Below are 21,888 nucleotides of genomic sequence, written 5' to 3' on the forward strand. Positions count from 1 at the left end.
GCAAAGCATGTGATGACGTGGCAGTTCAAGTAAAAAAAAAATTGAAAATAATTAAATTAATAGAATTTGTATTAATCGTACAGTAGTCGGTAGCATTGGTGCAACTTTGTGAAACAAACTTCCGCCACGCTTTTGCGTCGAACCACATTGAATTGGAGTGTTTGGTACCGTAGAGAAATTTTATATATATTTGAAAAAGCTGGCTGAAAATTTTAAGCGGAAATAACAGCGCCAAACAGCCGCTTTACAACAGTGAAATGTTTGGCAGTATATCATTTAATTTACCGGGACAAAATAAATGTATTATTATTTATTCATTAATCGAAATTCGAATCTTTGTGACGAAAGCCGCACGCTCCCGCATAACTCGACAACTTCCCAACCATATGCGAACGGTCGGAGTTACAGAATTACCCTTGCGTACGGAAGAATTAGACGTAAGATCCATAAAGCAACAACCCATACATATATTTTTAGGGTGAATTACACTTTCACCCTTGAAGTATGTTAAAACAAATTTAAGATCCTTATAGTATTGGTAGTTACAATCAGCCCCTTAAACATTGTTAGAAACCTTAACTGAATAATGCATTGGATGAGTTATTCCGTTAGGGTTTTACGAGACTATTAGTTTCAGGCAATGGCGGAGACAACATAGAGTTAGGGGGTGACATGGCTCTCTTAACATTTCTTAAATCCTTATTATTTTATATAAAATGTATAAATTTTCGTCTATGATAGCATTAACGGCCCCGCGGAAAACAAATATTTGTATACCAATCTCCACGACATGAAATTTTGGTAATTGTTTCAGGGGTGTGATTGTAATTACTAGTAATATATGAACCTTACAGTAATTTTGGCAAACCTTAAGGGTGTAAGTGTATTTACCCATAATTATATAAATATCGTACTGCAGGGATTGCCTAACGGCTAGAGTAAGAGAGTTTGAGTCAAATGACACAAATTCGAATTTTCATACCAACAATCGTTAGATCGAACATGTTACATATGATTAGTCTAGTGTAATTTACTTTTCTTGTGTGATTTCTTAATTAGAAAAACAAAACATTTTATAAATATCGATTTATTTTGCATTTAATAATTTGCATGTGAATGTTTGGAGGATTAGGTGCACCAATAAATATGTGTAGCATTTATATGTTTAATCGGTTTGTTTACCTTCTAAAACTTACATAAATTATTTATTGCTGTATTTCCCATTTTGCCCTTATTATATTTTAATTTATATTAACATATAGAGACATTATCGGCTTAATCCCAAATGTACGAGCCATGGCAAGCCCAATAGTAATGGCTATAGGCACAATTCACAGGCCCATATTAAGTAATGAGTTATGGGCCAATTTTCTGCATGAAAAAATGGTATGGGCTGGGATAAATGGACCCATGCCTAGTGAGCTAATATTTTAATTTGGTTTTCCAATTGCAAATAACCAATTGTAACGAAAATTATACGTCCGATGAAATACACCAGGTATATATATACTGTTCATAAGCATGTAAATACATACATCAACATTGGTGTATATAGATTAACAATAAAAATGTATCGGGTGTAACCTACAACAAGTGTAACATAGAAATAACATATAATTAGGAATATACATTAGTAGAAAAATATTTTTTTACTACTACCATTAACCGTAGCAAAAGGTACTAAATTCGTAGTAAAAAAAATTTTGCTACAAATTTACCTCATAGCATATACGGCCATGGCAAAAACTTTAATACGACAAATTCTAGCATTTACTACGTCTCCAAGATGTCGCGCAGTAAAAGGAATTCTTTGGTACGGCTTTTTACTTTGGCAAAAAAAAAATGGTAGTAAAAAACTGTTTCTCTACTGAGATAGTACCCATGTATCCTTGTTAATTAACTAATATTAAATCTAGTGATATATTTTATAGAATTAATATATAATAAATATGAAATCTTCATAATGTTCATGATGATGCTATAGTTAGATCACTTGAAGTAGTTGTAGTAGAATGAGTTGAAAGAGTAGAGAGAGTCACTGGCTCAGGAGCTAGATGATCCCAGATACCTGCGACCAGAGAACACGTGTGAATGGTAAAATTGTACATGGAATTCAGAGAGTAGTATTGCTAGAATATTGAACGTATCTTAACAAATGAGTTAAAATCTGTATTTATACTTCGTCGGTTGGGCTGACGTTAATTAATTGAAATTATCGGGCTGAAACCTTATCTGGAGGTGATTGAGCTACTATTGTGGTCTTCAAAGTTGGACTTGTAACCCAATAATTAAGAAATTGTAGTTCCATTTTGACCCAATTAGGCATACTGAAATGCTATTCATAGTGCAACTTTTACCGCCTTGCAGTGCGATTTATTTCATTTGTAACTTTCCTAAAAAAAACAAATTTTCCCGCTATTTCGTGTATTATTACACGAAATCCACACAATAATTTTGTGTATTTTACACGAAATATAAGTGTTTATTGTTATAGAACACAAAGGACGAAACAGTTGGATTGAAAAAAATCGCCTATTTCGTGACAAAACCCACGAAATTCGTGGATTTTTCAGTACGAAATTGTTATATAATGTAATGTTTCGTGAAATTCAGTACGAAATCGCTAATTGATTTGTTTTTTAATTAACCAATTTATTTCAGACACTCAAGTTGACCTACAAATTCAAATACAAATACAAATACAAATTGAACTAGAATTCAAATACAAATACAAATTCAACTAGATTTCAGATACAACTACAAATTCAGCAGATTCTTGTGTGGGAATACGAGAACCACGACCTTTCATCTTCGATTGCGGCGTTCCATCAGTGTTTCTCTCAACCTTTGCTTTAGGAATCTTTGCATCAGATGAGGTTTGGCGACCCTTGGAATCACAAGACGACTTAATTGTCTCCTCATCAATATGATACTGCCATCCGGAAGGGTCTCTCTTTGTCGAGTTATTCTTTGGTCGTCCTTTGGTCTTAACAAATGATGGCTCGGACAGATGCGACGTAGACGGATAAACGATGCCACACAATTAGGCCACGACATTTATCTTACTCGTGTAATTCATCTTCTTCAAATTGCAATTCAGGTCATCAATCTGTCTATCCACAATCTCCTCGCGGTTTACTTGATACTCAGGTAGCTCCGAAGGCTCAACTGCCATGGTACTCCAGAATGGATGCAAGTCTGAAATGACGAACGTGTCATTATCTTCCATTTTCTGCACAATTTTGCACGCGCATGGGAGCCCATGAGTATTCCAAAGATAGTGTGTGCAAATACTCGGATCTTGCATCGCCGGGGACTCCATCTCTTGATCCAATTTCTCTAATGCCAGATGCGTAACATAACAAATCAAACCCTGAAAACACGGCCATGCTGCAGTATGCTTCCTTATCTTGGATGATAATGAAAAATCGCACTTCAGCTGACTAATTTGGATATAAACTTGGTCCCGAAGTTTGCATTGCACGTTATCCAGACCTCCGATCGAAGCATTTAACCAACCCTTCGCTGAAGAATGAACACTCTCCACCCTATCCAATAACAACAACAATCAAAGCATACAACGACAATCAAATTACAAAATAAATTATAATATTATTTTTATATAATATATTTTATCGTTTAAATAACTAAAACATGTAATACCTGTTGGTGCTCGTGTTGCCAAAATGATACACATTGCGAGTATAGGCTCGAACAAACTTCTCCTTGTATATAAACCACGTATCATTCAAATATTGTATCAGTCTAGGATACCCTGCATACCGTCCAACAATTTCATTGTAATTGTAATGATACTCTTCTTCGGTTTCTGATTTCACCAGCTTAGCCCACAACCCACGTCGAAATATTAGACCTTGGTCTTTGTTGCCTCCCATAAATTTCGTCGCATTTGCCTCAACATTTCTGTTTATATGGAATATACACAACATATGATACGAAAATAAGAAGACATTTGGCAGTGCTTTCAAAAGACCAAACTCACTGTCTGTCAAGATCGCATCAGGTTCGACACCATCTAGCAACTCTATCAAACAATTCAAAGTCCACTCGTAGGTGTCTGCATCTTCATGCGACATAAATGCAACAGCAATTGTAAAATTCCTCCCAACTGGAGTTATCCCAATTATTTCCAAAAGAGGCATAGCATACCTACAACAATGTTATTTTTACATATTTAAACAATACAATACTTTAAAACACAATAATCATAATTTAAACAATCGTAATTTTTACTTACTTATTGGTTTTGTACGTATGTGCAGTCCATCAATATAACATACGGGAACAGCCGTAGTAACTTAATAGATTCGGGACATGCAAACAATATATTTGTAATTGTGTTGCTCGTTTCACTATCGACGCGATGCCAATAGCAATACTCGCCTTGTTGAAAGTTGTGCATCATAAACTGAATAACAGTCATGCCCTCCATTTCCTCAGATTTAATCTTGGCCAACTCATTGTAAACATGCTTCATAGAGGTTTGTATCGTCGGATCATCTTTCCTCAATCTATCCATGATTAGCATTGGCTTCACGTGAGAATTTCGAAATTCTTTAATTCTTGCTTTCCGTTGTGGAGTTATACGACTAGTCGTACTTTGTCCGTGAGGAAACAAAGCCGGACGATGAGTATGTAGGCATCGCTGACAGTCAACCGCTATAATTTATCAAACCTTGACTTTTTGCCAATCAATTTGAACGGACAACCACATTTTTTTGTTCCAGTGTTTCTAGGATCTTCCACGTCGATATTCGTTTGTCGGCCATGTCCGTATTTGTCACACCTCAAGTACTGTGCATTCTCCCTTCTAGACTGACAAATCAAACGGTGACAATGACTAACTGCAGTTGCTTTGGCCCACTTTGGAAGAAGTGAGAGAAATCTTCATATTCATTTTGATCCAAAACCGAGGGATCAAAATACAAATTGTCTTCATATGGCTGCGTAAATAAAAAAAAAGTTAAGATACTTGCACAAAAAAAAAAAAAAAAAAATTACTAGGTATTTCGTGTAAAAGTACACGAAATTAATGTAACATTTTGTGTAGTAATGCACGAAATGAATAACAAAACAGTTTACTGCTGTTTCGTGGGATTTTACACGAAATAAGAGGTATTATTTCGTAGTATTGTATACGAAATGACTGAAAACACGAATATGGTGTTAATTTCGTGCAAAACACCACGAAACGACTTGAATAATTTTGTGATATTCTACACGAAACGACTGAAAATCGAAAAAAAATCACACTAAAACGTAATTTTTTTACCTCATTTACGGGATCGATGTTGGCCATCTTGATAATCGTTGGGTTTTAACTGATTTCTACAAAAACAAATCACGATCTACAAAAGTCGAAATATTTGGAGGTTGAGAGGATTTTGTAAAAGGTTAAAGTATTTTCTGACAAATGAATTATTTCGCATTATAGCTGGAAAAAACCGCACTATGAATAGTAAACCCCTTAGGAATATTATTAGTCCAAAGTTGAACAATAATTATTCGACTCATTTATATTTAATTAATTAGACTTAATTAATTAGTAAAGAAATGGAGAAACAGAATTCATATCCCAACTCTGATTCAACAGACACGTGTCATTCATTCCAATTTTAATTCTTATTTTAGTAAACCTGAAACCCCAATTATAAATATAATTCACCCCACAACTAAAGTCCTTCATCCTCCCCCTCTCCCTCTCTCCCTCTCTCTCTCTCTCTCTCTCTCTCTACCCTCCATTAAAGAAGCTTCATTTAATGAAGCAGCTGCAATAACTCCTCCGCCATAAATACTCCTCTTTTATTTTCTCATTGCAATGAAAAAACAACATTCTTCAAAACCCCTCAACCCATTTGCAGCAGAGTACAACCCTATACCCCCGGGAATATCGCCGGACCCACATGCTCCGCCGCCATTTTTCTTCCCTCCGCCGCCCACCACCACCTCCCCCCCGCCGCCGTCCCTCGAACCATTCCCACAGCCACCTCTTTTTTTCTCTTCTCAAATATTCACCTACATACCCTCACCAGAACCTATTTACACACACTACACAGCTTACTATGTGAACCCTTCACCACCACCACCACCACCACCACCACCACCACCACCACCACCGCCTCCGCCGCCGCCGCAGTTTCCGGAGAGAGCTTATTCTGGGCAACCGGGAAGAGGGCAAAGAGGAGTGTTTCGTTTAGGTTTGGGGAGTGGGAGAGAGAACTACTACTCCCACAGTACTTACAATAAATTTGAAAAAAATAAAAAAACAGCAACAAAAAACAGCGACAAAAATAGTGACGGTTTCTACAGCAAGTCGTCACTCCGTCGGAATAACATGCAGATCAGACAAAAAGAATCAAGGCATAAATTGTTGCCTCTTAAACTAGATGAACAGAAATATTCAACAATCATGATCAAGAACATACCCTATAGTTGCCCGTATATATTTTTTCCTTCAATTCTCTTATTTAATTTAATTTTTTTTTTATTTCTTATATACATGCATACATATATTTTGATTTTAAATTATTTAATTTTTGGTGGCAGTCGAAAGTATTTGATAGAGTTCTTGGATGAGTTCTGCGCACTTGAAAATGCAAAGAAGAAAGATGCAGAAGGTACTTCACATGAAGAAACAGCAGCCTATGACTTTCTGTACTTGCCAATGGATTTTAGGTATACATTTAAACTTAGCTCTATAAATTAATACAATCGTCACGTGCAAAATATTATTAATTTAACGAAATATTAAATTATCGAAGTAGTAATTTAATACGTTTTTACCGAATAGGGATGACTGTGAGAAATAATTATTTAATCGCGGTTATTAATTTAATTTAGGGAAATATTAAATTATCGAGTTGTAATATAATACGTTTTTTTAACTGTGAGAACTAATTATCTAATCGAGGTTATCAATTTAACTTAACGAAATATTAATACATTTTTAGTAAAAAAATTATAATTTAAGTCGAGGTTATTAATTTAGAATGTACATAAATAAAACCCCCTACTTTTTATTTTGTAATGATTATATATGTGTTTAAGTTTGTAGATTCGTCCATGCATGAATTGAGGAAAATTAATTAATTAATGTTTTTTAAAATATTTGGATTAATTATGATATTAGGACTAAAAACAGCAGAGGGTTTGCATTTGTGAACTTCACAACTGCTAGAGGTGCTTCCAGATTTTCCGACAGTTTTCATCAGAAAAAATATTGGGAATTTGTTCGGTTTGATTTATGGCCCAAGAAGATCGAAGTTGCACGTGCCGAAATCCAGGTTTATAATTAAAAAAAAAAAAAAAAAAAATATATATATATATATATATATATATATATATATAATTATATATATGTATTCAAGATCTTTTAGAGTTTGATGATTTGTGTGTGTGATAGGGGAAGGAAGCGGCGGTGAAGCACGCAGAGGAGAGCAGTTATGAGTGTGAGACGGATGAGTTTCTGCCGGTTTGTTTCGACCCGCCTAGAGATGGGTCGGGTCAGCCGGTTCAGATGACCGTCATCGGAAACCGTAGAGGCGCTGCTTCTTCTGCTGAGTATTATTATTGGGAACCACGTCGCAATAATAATCATCATTAGTTATAAGGCGTAGCTAAATGGGTAATAAATTTTCTGCAGCAGCCCTAAAAGTAATGATTCTACTGCTGCAGTTAAGCTCTCTCTCTCTCTCTCTCTCTCTCTCTCTCTCTCTCTCCTCTTTCTCTCTCCTCTCCTTCTCCTCTCTCTACTTTGTATGAATTTGGTATTTCTGAGTTTTCCCCCAGTTTGAGGTTGAACTCTGAAATACCATATCATGGTAAAAAATCTCTCTCTCTCTCTCTCTCTCTCTCTCTCTCTCTCTCTATATATATATATATATATATATATGTTCTCTTTCTCTCTCTACATGTTGTATGAATTTGGTATTTCTGAGTTTTACACATCAAGCCAGTTTGATGTATAAATATCTTGGTAAAAAAAAGTTTCATGGTTTAGTGTTTGTATGAGAGAGAGAGAGAGGGCCAAGAAAGAGTTTATGCTGTTAATTTGTAGCATTAGAGCTTTATTAATTCCTTGTGTATCTCTGCTCTGAGTAATTCGTCATAGATAAATGGAGTCTTTTTTTTTTTTTTTTCTTCTTTTTAATTAGGGTTTTGTTTGTTCGATGAAATTAATGTTGAGTAGAATGTAATGGAGTGTGGTGGATCTTGGCACCTGGATATGCTGATGATGACAAATATCCTCCTGCATTTGGAGGTGGTGGGGTCCACCACCCCTTTCATTGAACTAGGTTTAGGGTTGTATGTATTTTCGCTGTCACTATTTATTTATGACGTAATATATGTTATTATCTCTGTTCCCCGGTTTGTACTGTGATTAATTCGCACAGTACTTTGTCATGTGTTGCCTTTGTCTGATTTGTATATGTTTTTCTATATTTAGCTAGATCTTATGCTTATGCTAATTTACTGTCTCTTTCTCATATACATATCCACAGACATATATATATATATATATATGTATATATATACATACATGATACATTATACATATATACTCCTCTGTTTTACTACATTTTATTACACTGAGAAATGATTTTCTTGGAGAAGACAAAGGAAAGCTTTTTCATATACTTGTTCTTTTCTGGGACTTAATTTGACAGTTGACAAAATCTTATTCATTCATCTTTTCATACAATAATTGTTTCATCTTTTTTTTCTTATACATTAAAAGCTTTTTTTTCATACATATGCACCTTTTTGTGTGTGTGTGTATACATTTTATATATATATATATATATATATATATATATATATATATATATATATATATATATATATATATATATATATATATATATATATATATATATATATATATATATATATATATATATATATATATATATATATATTACACACAGCGACAGAGAATCTCAGAGGGGCATTTATACATGAGGAAGTTGAATTGATTATTTTTTTAATATAAATAAAAATATAATAAGAAATATAATACATGTGTGTCATAATTTTATTTCAATGTCAAGATTAATTATTGTAACTTATAATATGGATGTGCATAGTGGATTTTTCGTGTTTAAGTAAACAACATCATTAGATATTTGAAAATGAGTATGGGCTAATAATATATATATTGAGGTGTATGTAGGCTCCTTTGTCACTCCCAACCTCTCTAAATACTAGCTAGGGTTTTTTTAGGTTCATCATTGTTTGCTTCCTTGATTGATTTTACACTTCCCATTTCACTTTGATTTGACAAATATATTATTTATATAATGATTTAGGCTTATTTCCTGATATCATTCTAATATTTTAAGTATAAAAATAAAATTAGTTTTAGTATTTTCTTTAAATTTAAAAAAAATTACAAACAAATCAATTCAACTGGTATTTTGAAGTTCTATTAATCTTTTTAATACATACTATAGACTATATTCTATATATATCAATGTTGTAAAAAGCGGTAATCGGGTCCAAGTCGGTCAGGCACCGACTCACGATTAATTGGTGCGGCGGTGATTAATCGGTGATAAATCGGAAATAAATCGGTTTTTAAAATTTAATATAATATATTTCTAAATATTATTTATAAATACTCCAAACATAAATAAGAAGATATTTAAATATAGTTATATCTCCATCATGTATATATCCTAATAACATAATAAAAGTTTAATAATCATAAGATCATAATACATAAATATTCTTATAAAATATAAATAAAAAAATATTTTTTTTGAATTTACATTTATTCTTGAACATTTCTGGCATACATCATTAATTCTTTAACAATAACAATTAACATAAACAAAATAAGGCATAAACTCATATTTTCTTTTATTAAAATCCAACTTTTATTTTGAATTATAAAAAGAAAAAAAAAATCGATTTTTAACCGATTTTTGACCGATTTTTGCCACCGAGTTTGACCCGCCTTAAAGGTTTGACCGCCTAAAACCGCCTCACAAGCAAAAAATCGATTTTTCAAACCTTTACACTAAAATCGTAAAGGTTTTGGACCGCCTTCGCCTCGGAGACCGATTAATCGGCCGCCTCGGCCGATTTTTAGAACACATATATGTATAGAGAGAGAGAGAGAGGGAGGGAGAGAGGGAGAGAGAGACGGACTATAGTATACATGCACACACACACACGTGCACTTTGTAAATTTCGTTCATGCATAGTGCACAAGTTATGTTAAAGGTTAAAATTGCACCGGGCAAATTGTAGTGTGACAAGTTCGACCAAGAAAGTAAATTCCCGAGTTAGGTCGTAAATTTCGTGTTTCGTTTACTCTACCAATTAGGTCATTTTTGCCGATAAAAAATAAGGTTTTATTAAGTGACTTTGAAGGAAAATATTGAGATATTATTGAAGGATTAGAAGATGGGCTTTTTTAATTTAACCCTTTGAATTGTATGGATCCGGCAATAATTCACCATAATATTGGGCTACCTTATCTAGCAAGATTGACCCGCCCAACCCGGACCGTTACATATGCCATTTCGAAATAAAAAGACGAGATATATATTAGGGTAAATTACACACTACACCATATGTTCAAATAACTTTAAGGTCCCTATGATATTGGTAACTACAACCACACCACGAAACAATTACCGGAGACAAGATTACATGTCATGGGAACCGATATGCACTGTATTTGTTTTCCTCGGGCTGTTAATGCTACGATATACGAAACTTTATAAATTTATATAAAATAACAAGGATTTAAGAAATTTTAGCAAAACCATGTCACCCCTTAGCTCAATGTTTTTCCACCACTATTTGAAACATAAAACACTAATGGAATAAGTTATCTAATGCCTTATTCCGTTAGCGTTTCTACAATGTTTAATAGAGTGATAGTAATTACCGATACAACAAGGATCTTAAAATTATTTTAGCAATCTCATGATTGTATGTTTATAATGATGCTAAAGTTAGATCACCTTAGATAGTTGATGTAGGATGAGCTGGAAGAGCAGAGTGGATCACTGGCTCACGAGCTTGATGACCTTGAGATACCTGCGATCATAGAACACGTGAACTAGGCCGGGGTTTGATCCGGCGGAAACCCTTCCGACGCTCAAGTCAGACGTGCTGATCATACAACATGTTGCAAGATAACTCCCATGAGCAGACAACTCACTCGGTACTAATACAACCCGTAGCGAGACAACTCCCACGAGGAGCCAACTCGCTCGGTACCACAACCCGCAGCGAGACAACTCCCACGAGGAGCCAACTCGCTCGATCCTACAAACCCGTTGCGAGGCAACTCCCACGAGGAGCAAACTCTCTTGGATCTACGAAACCACAGCGAGATATTCCCACGAGGAGACCACTCGCTCCATCCTACAATCTGCAGCGAGACAACTCCCACGAGGAGCTAACTCACTCGGTACTACGAACCCGCAGCGAAACAACTCCCACGAGGAGTCAACTCGCTCGGTACCACAACCCGCTGCGAGACAACTCCCACGAGGAGCCAACTCGCTCGGCACTACAAATCCGTTGCAAGGCAACTCCCACGTACATCCACCTCGCTCGATAATAAGACTCACTGCGAGACAACTCCCACGAGGAGACAAATCGCTCAGAGCGACCTCAATCCGCACGCTCCTCAGTGGCGCGTCATCCAATGCTCCTACAACTTCGCTGCGAGACAACTCCCATGAGGAGACAATTCGCCCGAAATTCACTATATAATCCAAGCTCAAGTTAGCACGATTACAACCCTAGAAACACTTAGAGATATTATGGGAATCTATATAGCCTGGCCAGCTTGATTACTCAAATTTATCTACTTGTTTTCGATGGGTCATTCATTAAAACGTGGCCACGGTCCAAACACACTTACGACCCACGAGGTCTAACAAGGGGCACGATCCCCATAAAAAATCTTGAGAGCCTGATCCCCTCCTCAAGTACATCACGCACAAGTCTATATGTAAACACATACAAGCAACGCGTCACAACATTGACAATGTCGATAAATAACAACTCCCACGAGGAGAATACTCACTCCGTGCTACTACATTATCGCGAGACAACTCCCACGAGGAGATAACTCGATCAACTCTATTACCCCGTGACGAGACAACTCCCACGAGGAGATAACTTGATCCGAGCTACTACATCGTCGCGGGACAACACCGACGACTCAAGTAACTTATATCGCGACAAATTGGTCGCGCAACGCGCCTTCACTCCCCTCCGACACACGCTCCAACACGTTTTCACACATCATCAGGCCATACGCCAACAAGCGACTACTACAATTTTTACTCTCGACACAATCTGTCATCCATTTCAACATGGCCCCCACATCGAATCGAGAGTGGGGGGCTTAATGATATGCCTAATTGGGCCAACCCAATGGGCCTACAATTTCTTTACCTACTAGGCCACGAGCCCAATATCGAAGACCATTATCACCGAGGCCCAATCATCTTCAAGTAAGGTTTGGGCCCGACAATCTCAACTAAGCTATAAATAAAGGTTTGAACTCATTCCTTAAGGTACGTCCGATTAACTGAGCAATACTATTAACTGTATTCTCTGGACTATTTCTATGATCAACACGTCTGACTTGAGCGTCGGAGGGGTTTCCGCCGGATCAACCCCCGGCCTAGTTCATGTGTTCTATGATCGCAGGTCTCTCAAGGTCATCAAGCTCGTGAGCCAGTGATCCACTCTGCTCTTCCAACTCATTTACTTCAACTATCTAAGGTGATCTAACTTTAGCATCATCAATATATATATATATATATATATATATATATATATATATATATATATATATATATATATATATATATATATATATATATATATATATATATATATATATATATATATATATATATATATATACAGTAGAACCTCGATAAATTAATACCCGATAAATTAATAAACTCGCTTAAATGATAAATTTTTCCGGTCCCGACTCGGGGACAACGTGCTAAATTAATAATTCGCTAAACTTATAAGATAATACACATTCGAAAATTTTAAGAAGCCCCATATAATATATAAATTAATAATGCATAAAAATAATTCTTAAATTACATGGTATAGTACATATTTTATAGATCTATGAAGGCTTAATACAATATAATTTAATTATCGTTTGTTTCTTGTTGAAGTTAACATTAGCATCAATCTCGTCCCTCACTTTTCTTATCATGGTTAGAACTTTCGGTATAGTTTTCTCATAACTCAACTTAAAATCGTTCTACACCATTGCTGCTTTAAGAGCTTCTGTATATAAAACGGGCTTTATAGTGCATTCAACTAATGGTACAATGAATAATATACACGTAAAAAAATGTATTTATTGAAAATAATAATAAAAGTAAATTCATAAATTAATAAGTTATTAATTAATGTATAAATTAATAATTATTAATTTATCGATAAATTAATATTTCGCTAAATTAATGAAATTTTGATGGTCCCAACTATATTAATTTATAGAGGTTTATATATATATATATATATATTACAATCACATATGTATGTTTGGTAAACTTCGCTTTAGTTACAATTAGACGCTGATGCAATTTTCTTAGCCGATTCTTATTAATGTGAAACGGAGAAATTCGTACAACTTCCGGTCCAACTTGTATAGCTTTGTGGTGAGGATGGCCGGCCGGCAGCGACCATTGACAGCTAAGAACAATAATATCAAAATTTTGGTACTAATTATTTTAATTAAAAAATTATCGGTTTTTTCAATGTTTAACAATTGTTTTAATTTGCTCCAAATTGACTTGAAAACGTAAAGCTTCAACAGGGGGCGTGGGGTATATTCTTATAAATATTCCAAATCAAGATTTATGCATTTAGATTAATTTTCTTTTAGAGTTTTAGGTGATTAGTGCGCGTTGATAAAAGAAGAATATTTCATTATCTTTGCCTTTAGCCAATATACGTGTGAAGTCAAAATGTATACTTTGAAATAAAAAATTAACTATGATGGGCCCAACCTCACAGGTTCGTATAGGCAAAGAACCTAAGTCAAAATCGACTAAAAATAATAATATAAGTTTAAATTGAGTAAGACTCAAACTGATCTAAATAGTTAGGATCAAGTCGGCCATGGTAAGTCGTTTAGGTCCATGAGAATATCTCTCTCCATATAAATACCTGAAATCCTCACAATCGAATGTACGTAATTCATAACTCCTGAACAATCTCTTAAATTCTATGAATTCTTCTGTCATAAAGAGCTAACTTGAGCGTCGAAGGGTGGTCTCGTCGCCCTAATGACTGTTTGTGTGCGGATAGTACTCACGCGAGTAATCAAGAAGTGCGGAGGAGGAATTGTAAAACGTGACTTGGAATCGTACCACATCAAACTAATACCACATTGAAATTTTTGTGATAAGGGATGTGATAAATATCGTTTCAGTTTTAATAATAATGTGGTCACTTCGAATGTCATTTTAACCATTTTCAAGTGACTTTGGCAGAACACAAAACACGGAGTTTACAACTATTTGTCTTGACTCTTTAATTCAAACGGAATCAAGAAAATTGAAAGACAGAGTGATAAACGTTCGAAATTAAAATAATAATAGTAAAATTGAATCGACATTTAACATTTCAATGGAGACAAATCAAAATACAATAATATTTTAACGAACAAATAGAAAATCAATTTAATGGACTATCACTTAAATATAATACAATCCTAGTTTGTCTTGTTCCTAGTTTATTTATTTTATATATATAAAAAGTTGAAATGAAAAATCACCTTAATATTTTCCATGTGAATGGAAATTAGACAGTATAAAACGATTGAAATTTGTAAACCACCCCATTGAATTTCTTGCCTTGCCCATGGAAAATAGCAACAAATAATTCAATGAAATTTATATTGCTCATTTGTCGAAAAATAAATAAATTAAATAATAAAATAAAAACCATGAAACTGCTAAAGAATTAAATAATAAAAATAAATAAAGAATAAAATCATGCTGAGGGGCTGAGGGTAATATACGACGACGTTTCAATCTGAAAATAAGAATAAATGAAGACTGCTAAACACGACCTTACACGTCATCCCTAAAATAAGGCCTTGTTTGGCAACTGTTAAACCAGACATTAAATAAGCTTACAATAAATAAGCATAAAATACTGCTTCGTCAAATATTTCAGCCTCTTCAATTTCTTTAACCCACCTCACACATTTTGCACACACAACACGCAAACAAAACAGTCTCATTTTTTCCACATAAAACACACACACACACACACACACACACACACACACACACACACACACACACACACACACACACACACACACATTACAACTATATATATAATATACATACACTAATCGACACCACTGAGTCCTCCATTATCGAATCAAAACCACTTCAAAAAAGCTGCCGAAAGTGCGGAATGCTGTTTATTGTACTGCGTTAAAATTGAAGGATATTCGTTGCGAACTTGATAATTTGTTGGCGTTCGATTCGTTGTATTGTGTTCAAAATCCATCGGTTTCTGTATCAGTAAGAAATTTCTTCAGCCGGAGCCTTCGAATTTTGTTATGTTCTATTTTTTTGGATCGATCGTGAATTTGATAGTGTTTGTGGTTTTGGTGTCGAGCAGGATAAAAATGGTGAGTTTGCGCGCGATTTTAAAGCACCCGGATGATTTGTATCCGATGGTGAAGCTGAAGCTGGCGGCGAGAAAGGCGGAGAAGCAGATCCGATCGGAGCCGCACTGGGCGTTTTGTTACAGTATGCTTCTCAAAGTTTCTAGAAGCTTCGCTTTGGTTATTCAGCAGCTCGACACTGATCTTCGCGATGCCGTAAATTTCTCTCTCTCTCTCTCTATTTTAAAAATTGCGGTTACTTATATTGTTCATCTGTTGTAGCTTTTGTTGTCTCTGGAAAGGTTGGTTAATTTTTCTTGCAGCTGTTACGCATGCAGTTATTAAATACTTGATTGAAATTTGAATGTGTATTTTTAATCAGCTCCAATGCACGAGTTCAATTCTATGGCCGATACACAATTTGCACGAGTGCAAACAAAATTCGATAGAACAAACAGAGTTACTAATAGAAGTTCTGAAAAAGGAGAGAGATCAATTGATTCCATCGACTAAAATTGATGTTATGACCCTTAAACTGTTTCATGTCATATCCTGGAAGAGTCGATGTTTTGATTATTGACTTGCTAGAAAGTCGCTGTATGTATTTCAGCTGTGCAAAGATTAACTTCGTTGTAAACTTCTTCGACTTTGCAGGTATGCATTTTCTATTTGGTTCTTCGAGCACTTGACACAGTTGGTAAGATCTCTATTAATAATTTTGTTTTAGTTATTCATTAGCTTGTGAAAAAATTGTAGTGGAATTGGTCCAGAAAGACATTCCTGCATACTTCATCTTCCTATCGTCTTAGTGATTAAATCATTTAAGAATGCCTATTGGTTAAGCTGTTTTGCGTTATGGTCTATTAGGATTTATGAGGGTTGTAAATTTGGGCGGAACTGTATATTACAGTACCATGCCTATATACTTGTTGTTCTAGTATGACGGCATTATTTTGAAACATGTTGATTCACCTCCTAGCATTATAATAAAGAGTTAGAAACATGGATGAACGTCAGAAACCCCAACAGCTCGTTTGCAGAATACAGAGGTGACATTTACTTGTCTTCTCCAGACCTCTGATTCTCCTCATTTCTAGATGGATCTGAATGTATTTTTAAGATGAACCAATACTTGATCCCTATTACCTGAACATTAACATGGCAGCATATTATTCATCGTTGTTTGGTGTTTATGGATTATCATTTTTCATCGCCACTATCTAAATGACATTTTCGTGCTTGGTTATTCATTTGACAGAGGATGATACAAGCGTAGCTACGGATGTTAAAGTACCCATTCTGATGGATTTTCATCAACACATATATGACCGTGAATGGCATTTTTCATGTGAGTTTTCATGTTCGGACTCGAATTTACTTGGTATTCTTTCAGCTTTTCAATTTAAGATATTCAAGGGCAATGTAAGGGACTAAGGGTTCCCTCGTATTTTTCTAACTTCTGTTTTTTGTTTATTTTTTTATGGCATATACGTTAAGGCTTTTGAACTACTGCATTGCTTTCTGGTCACTAGCCAAAAGAACTGTGTTTTTTGGCTCTAGTTCATATTGTACATATTTTATCCCATATCATGTCCAGAAAGAAAAGAAAAGAAAGAGAAGGACACAAATACTAATATATCTTCAACTTAACCACAGTAAATTGTGTATAACTAATAGCCTGTGGTCGGAATTTAATCATTGAAAGCGTCGGCCAATGTATCTAACAATAGATATGGACTGTACATATTGGTTCCAATTTGGATTTTTCCTTGGTCAATCATTCATTCAAAATGAGTATGCACTCTACTATGCGTCTGATATCTTTTATGCTAAGTCAATGGTAGGGCATCTTGAATCTACTGCATATCTTGCTTTTTATTTGCTATCGTTAGCAGCACCAAGGTTAAAAAATAAAATGCTGAGCCAGTTGTCTTTTAGAAAGTGGAATTCAGCTCCCACTAATATGCTATCTTTCCCTTGCATGACAGGTCAAAAAACTGTTAGAATTTCGATCAGTTTCAGCTCAATATGCACCTTTGATATGAAACTGCATGGTTTATATTGTTGCTGCTGATGATGTTTCACCATGTACACACACATTCAAGAGAAAGCACATGCTAAAATGTTTTTGGTCTAACATAAGAATATTCTATTCAATTCTAAACAATCCTTGACAGGTGGTACAAAGGAATACAAAGTTCTCATGGACGAGTTCCATCATGTATCAACTGCTTTTCTGGAGCTTGGAAGCGGGTATATCCATACTAGCAATATTTTTTTTTGTTATTTTAACAAATTGACTCACTAAGTCGGTAATATAGCATGTATTATTCAACATGTTTTTTTTTATCAAATAAATACAATTTATGATTAATCTTGTGAAGGCATGCATATTTGACTTCTAATAGAATTTGGCTTAAACATTATCAGTTCTATGAAATTGGTAATAATCCTGATTACTAGTTAAGTACTCATGGTAATATTTCTGTGCATGAGAGATGATTTACATTCTCTTTTACAGTTATCAGCAAGCAATTGAAGATATTACCATGAGAATGGGTGCAGGAATGGCAAAATTTATTTGCAAAGAGGTATGCACTAGAAATATCACACTAAGGCGGTTTGTCGGCAACTCTGACATAATCTTGAAATGAATTACCTGGATTTTAAAATGTCTTTTCATGGAATCTAGAGAATATATCTAATAAAATACTGTTTGATTGCTTCTTTACATTGACTCTATTTCTTGAAAAAAAATGAAATAGTGCTATTTCTGTTGCCATTACATATATGATAATAAATTTGGATGGGTTAACATGAGTTGATTTTATGTTACGACAAATTGATGAACAATAAATTGATAATAGATGATTATGGATTGGGAATCTTTCATAACACACTTGAGGTCAAAGACTCACTCTATACTCGACACAAATTTGTCTTTTTTTTTTCTTTCTCTTGCCAGGTAGAAACAGTTGATGATTACGATGAATATTGCCACTATGTGGCTGGGCTTGTTGGGCTAGGGTTGTCGAAGTTGTTCCATGCTTCTGGAAAAGAAGATCTGGCTTCAGATACTATCTCTAACTCGATGGGTTTATTTCTTCAGGTATAAATCATTATATGCAGCAATCATTTTAGTACTCAGTCTACTTACTATATAGATCCCTCACATTTGTAACTCTAATATAATATTTGTATTACTTATTTGAAACAATTGCAGAAAACAAATATCATCCGAGACTATCTAGAAGATATCAATGAGATACCCAAGTCTCGTATGTTCTGGCCTCGCCAGATTTGGAGTAAATATGTTAACAAACTTGAGGTATATTTCTTTTATTGCTTCATGTAAAAAAATATCATTGCGCATCATGGTTTTTGACAGTTTATTTGGTATTGAATCACTTAGGAGTTAAAATATGAGGAAAATTCAGTCAAGGCAGTGCAGTGTCTGAATGACATGGTCACAAATTCTTTAATACATGTCGAAGATTGCCTGAACTACATGGCTGCTTTGCGAGATCCGGCCATCTTTCGTTTTTGTGCAATTCCACAGGTAATGTTTTCACGCAATTTACCTACAATCCTCCTTATAATGGTGGTTTGTTGCAAAGAGCTAGAATAGATTGAATAATAACTTCGAAGTACCCCATCTTTATAAATGTTAAACAAATAAAATTATTTCCATCAAATTCTCATTCAATTATCTCAAATTTCTGCAAGACCATGTCGAGGTGGAACAAGAATGCTTCATGTTATTTGCTTTGTCATGTTAGAAGGTGAATCTGATTTGTTTTTTCCTAATTATTACCAGATCATGGCAATTGGGACATTAGCTTTGTGTTACAACAACATTCAAGTATTCAGAGGTGTTGTGAAAATGAGGCGTGGTAAGATGAATATTCTATTTGTGACTGTTAGCCTCCTCACAGTTTAGAAACTCTCAACTGCTTTTCATGGATGCACAATTGGCTTCTATAAAGTTAGATGCATTCTTTTTATCGATTTAAGTAGGTGTACTAAGTAACGAATGGAATTCAATGGAAATTTAGAATGGCTACATGTATCTGATACAAATGTTTGGCACCTTTTTACTTACAACTATTAAATTTGGTTTAGGCTGTTCTTTTGCACCATTTCGTGTTTTTGTCACATTCCTATTTGTTATTGAAATAACAGGAGACACTAATTATTTATGTTTTCTGTTTCTTTGTCGTATAGGTCTAACTGCGAAAATTATCGACCGAACTAAAACAATGTCAGATGTCTATGGGGCTTTTTATGATTTTTCCCTTATGCTAAAATCAAAGGTACGCTTCTTCACACCAAAGAATCCATTTTGGCTGGCATGTACATGGTTCAACTTGATCGCACATGTAATTGATTTTTGGACTCCGATATCTTGAATTTTCTGAAAAACTTCTGCTCGTAAAAAATATTTTCCCCCGAATTTGAAAAAAACTTTGCATATTTTTTGAGCTTCGACGTTTGACACGAAATTGAAAAGAGCATGCCCTGGGATTTTGTGTTTATGCTAAGATTCTTCAGGCAGAAATTGTTTTTTTATTTTTTATCATTCCTTCTAAAGATTTGCTTTTATAGTTCCAATCAACCGTCTGCATTCTTAATTTCATCACATTACGGAGTTTCGTCTCCAGTCATCATATGTCATAGAAGGCCTTACCTGTAGAAAACCGAAGTCCATTCATTTGTTTCTAGAAACATTATTTTATTTTAATCCAGCCAATATTCATGTTCTGCTAGCACTACCAGTTTGCAAAAAATATTATGTTTTTTGTACGTTGTATGCTTTACAGAATGAAATTTTGCTCGGCATATTATTTGTGATTTTGAATGCAATAGTTCTGTAGTGGCATCGGAAATTCTTTTGCTTTATGGTTTCTGAATTTTCTAGGTTGACGAGAATGATCCTAATGCTAGTAAGACAAAAGAAAGATTAGAAGCAATCTTGAAACTATGCAGGGACTCCGGAACCTTAAGCCAAAGGTGAGTCTCTCTCTCTCTCTCTCCCCCCCCCCCAACACACACACACGCATACACACAATCAATTTTTAAACTGACATTATATTTTTTCACAGGAAATCATGCATTATCCAGAACAAGCCACAACTTAATGCAACTTCGGTTAGTGTTGATGGAATTCTTACGTTATTAGATTCTACTTACTGAAAAGAATACTAATTCTTTTACATATATATTTACACAATGCAGATTGCTCTTGTATTCATCATACTGGCTATAATTGTAGCATACCTATCTCAATCTCGACCAACTATTATGTGTAAGTCTCTTTCCGTATAAAATATATAAGGAAAATAATGTTCACAGTTGTTTCTCATATTTCTGCCCTCGGATTGGTCTACAGAAGCAAATTTGAAGAGCGAAATATCCCGAGCAGAGTGGTATTAAACGATTCCGACTGTGATGTATGAACTTCATCATTTATAGTGCTGTACACAACATCACAGCATAAATTCAAGTTTGTTGTTATTTTTTTTTTGAATTATATATAGTTCACATGCCTGAAGGAATACTGAATAAAGTTTGTCAGGCTTGTGAAAAATGTAATTGTTGTTATTTTCAAGTGAGTGTCAGCTTGTAAATTGTAATATTTTCTCCATTTAACGTAACAAAGTATAATAGCTATGTAAGATATACTTTCAGTTAAAATTATTTTTTGAAATAGTTAATATTTAAAATTATTATATTTATTTATTTTTAAAATAATACATTTATTATTTTGATATTTTTATGTTTAAACAAACTATGGGGGGTATAATCTTACGATCCTTCTCCCACCAACCTTTTATTCTTCTTCGACACTTTTTTTTTGGTAACGAAGGAATCTTAACTATATAGGTGTTAACCACAAGATCTAACCAGCGACTGTTAGAAAGATGATTCGAACTTGGGTCAATGAGTTCAATCCCTTCAAAATTTAAATCGTAAATTGAATCGAATCTATATGCGAACGTTATATATATATATATATATATATATATATATATATATATATATATATATATATATATATATATATATATATATATATATATGAAAGTTACGTCACCCCTGAGGTATGGTCAAATTATAAAAAAAATCTCTCTTGTTTGGGTAATTACAGCCACCCCTCGTTTTAATTTTTTTTAGATAAAATTTATGTATTTCGGAATTACCGAACCAAATCGTATATTTAGTTTAGTAAA

General features: G+C 34.4%; 3 protein-coding genes across 3 annotated transcripts; 2 read left to right on the top strand and 1 right to left on the bottom strand.

The window, feature by feature from the left end:
- Positions 1 to 3,043: 3,043 nt before the first annotated feature.
- On the bottom strand, positions 3,044 to 4,540 carry LOC148765125 (PKS-NRPS hybrid synthetase cheA-like). The gene is made up of 3 exons (XM_088812666.1): positions 4,302 to 4,540; positions 3,664 to 4,170; positions 3,044 to 3,548 (listed from the first exon to the last, which is right to left on the bottom strand). The coding sequence occupies exons 1-3, from the start codon at positions 4,538 to 4,540 to the stop codon at positions 3,044 to 3,046; spliced, it is 1,251 nt and encodes a 416-aa protein (XP_088668792.1).
- Positions 4,541 to 5,839: 1,299 nt separating this feature from the next.
- LOC105951985 (uncharacterized) lies at positions 5,840 to 7,624 on the top strand. Its single transcript, XM_088812667.1, has 4 exons — positions 5,840 to 6,459; positions 6,568 to 6,696; positions 7,151 to 7,304; positions 7,424 to 7,624. The coding sequence occupies exons 1-4, from the start codon at positions 5,840 to 5,842 to the stop codon at positions 7,622 to 7,624; spliced, it is 1,104 nt and encodes a 367-aa protein (XP_088668793.1).
- A 7,567-nt stretch (positions 7,625 to 15,191) lies between these two features.
- On the top strand, positions 15,192 to 21,333 carry LOC105952034 (squalene synthase). Its single transcript, XM_012975535.2, has 15 exons — positions 15,192 to 15,572; positions 15,673 to 15,874; positions 16,313 to 16,355; positions 16,917 to 17,006; positions 17,836 to 17,911; positions 18,180 to 18,249; positions 18,624 to 18,767; positions 18,882 to 18,986; positions 19,071 to 19,217; positions 19,476 to 19,551; positions 19,883 to 19,971; positions 20,577 to 20,668; positions 20,761 to 20,806; positions 20,894 to 20,963; positions 21,048 to 21,333. Coding segments are annotated over exons 2-15 (1,245 nt in total). The 5' UTR covers positions 15,192 to 15,572; positions 15,673 to 15,679; the 3' UTR covers positions 21,050 to 21,333.
- The last annotated feature ends 555 nt before the right edge of the window (positions 21,334 to 21,888 follow it).

This window comes from Erythranthe guttata, chromosome 14 (assembly GCF_056151865.1).
Source record: "Erythranthe guttata isolate IM_541 chromosome 14, IM_541, whole genome shotgun sequence".
NCBI lineage: Eukaryota > Viridiplantae > Streptophyta > Magnoliopsida > Lamiales > Phrymaceae > Erythranthe > Erythranthe guttata.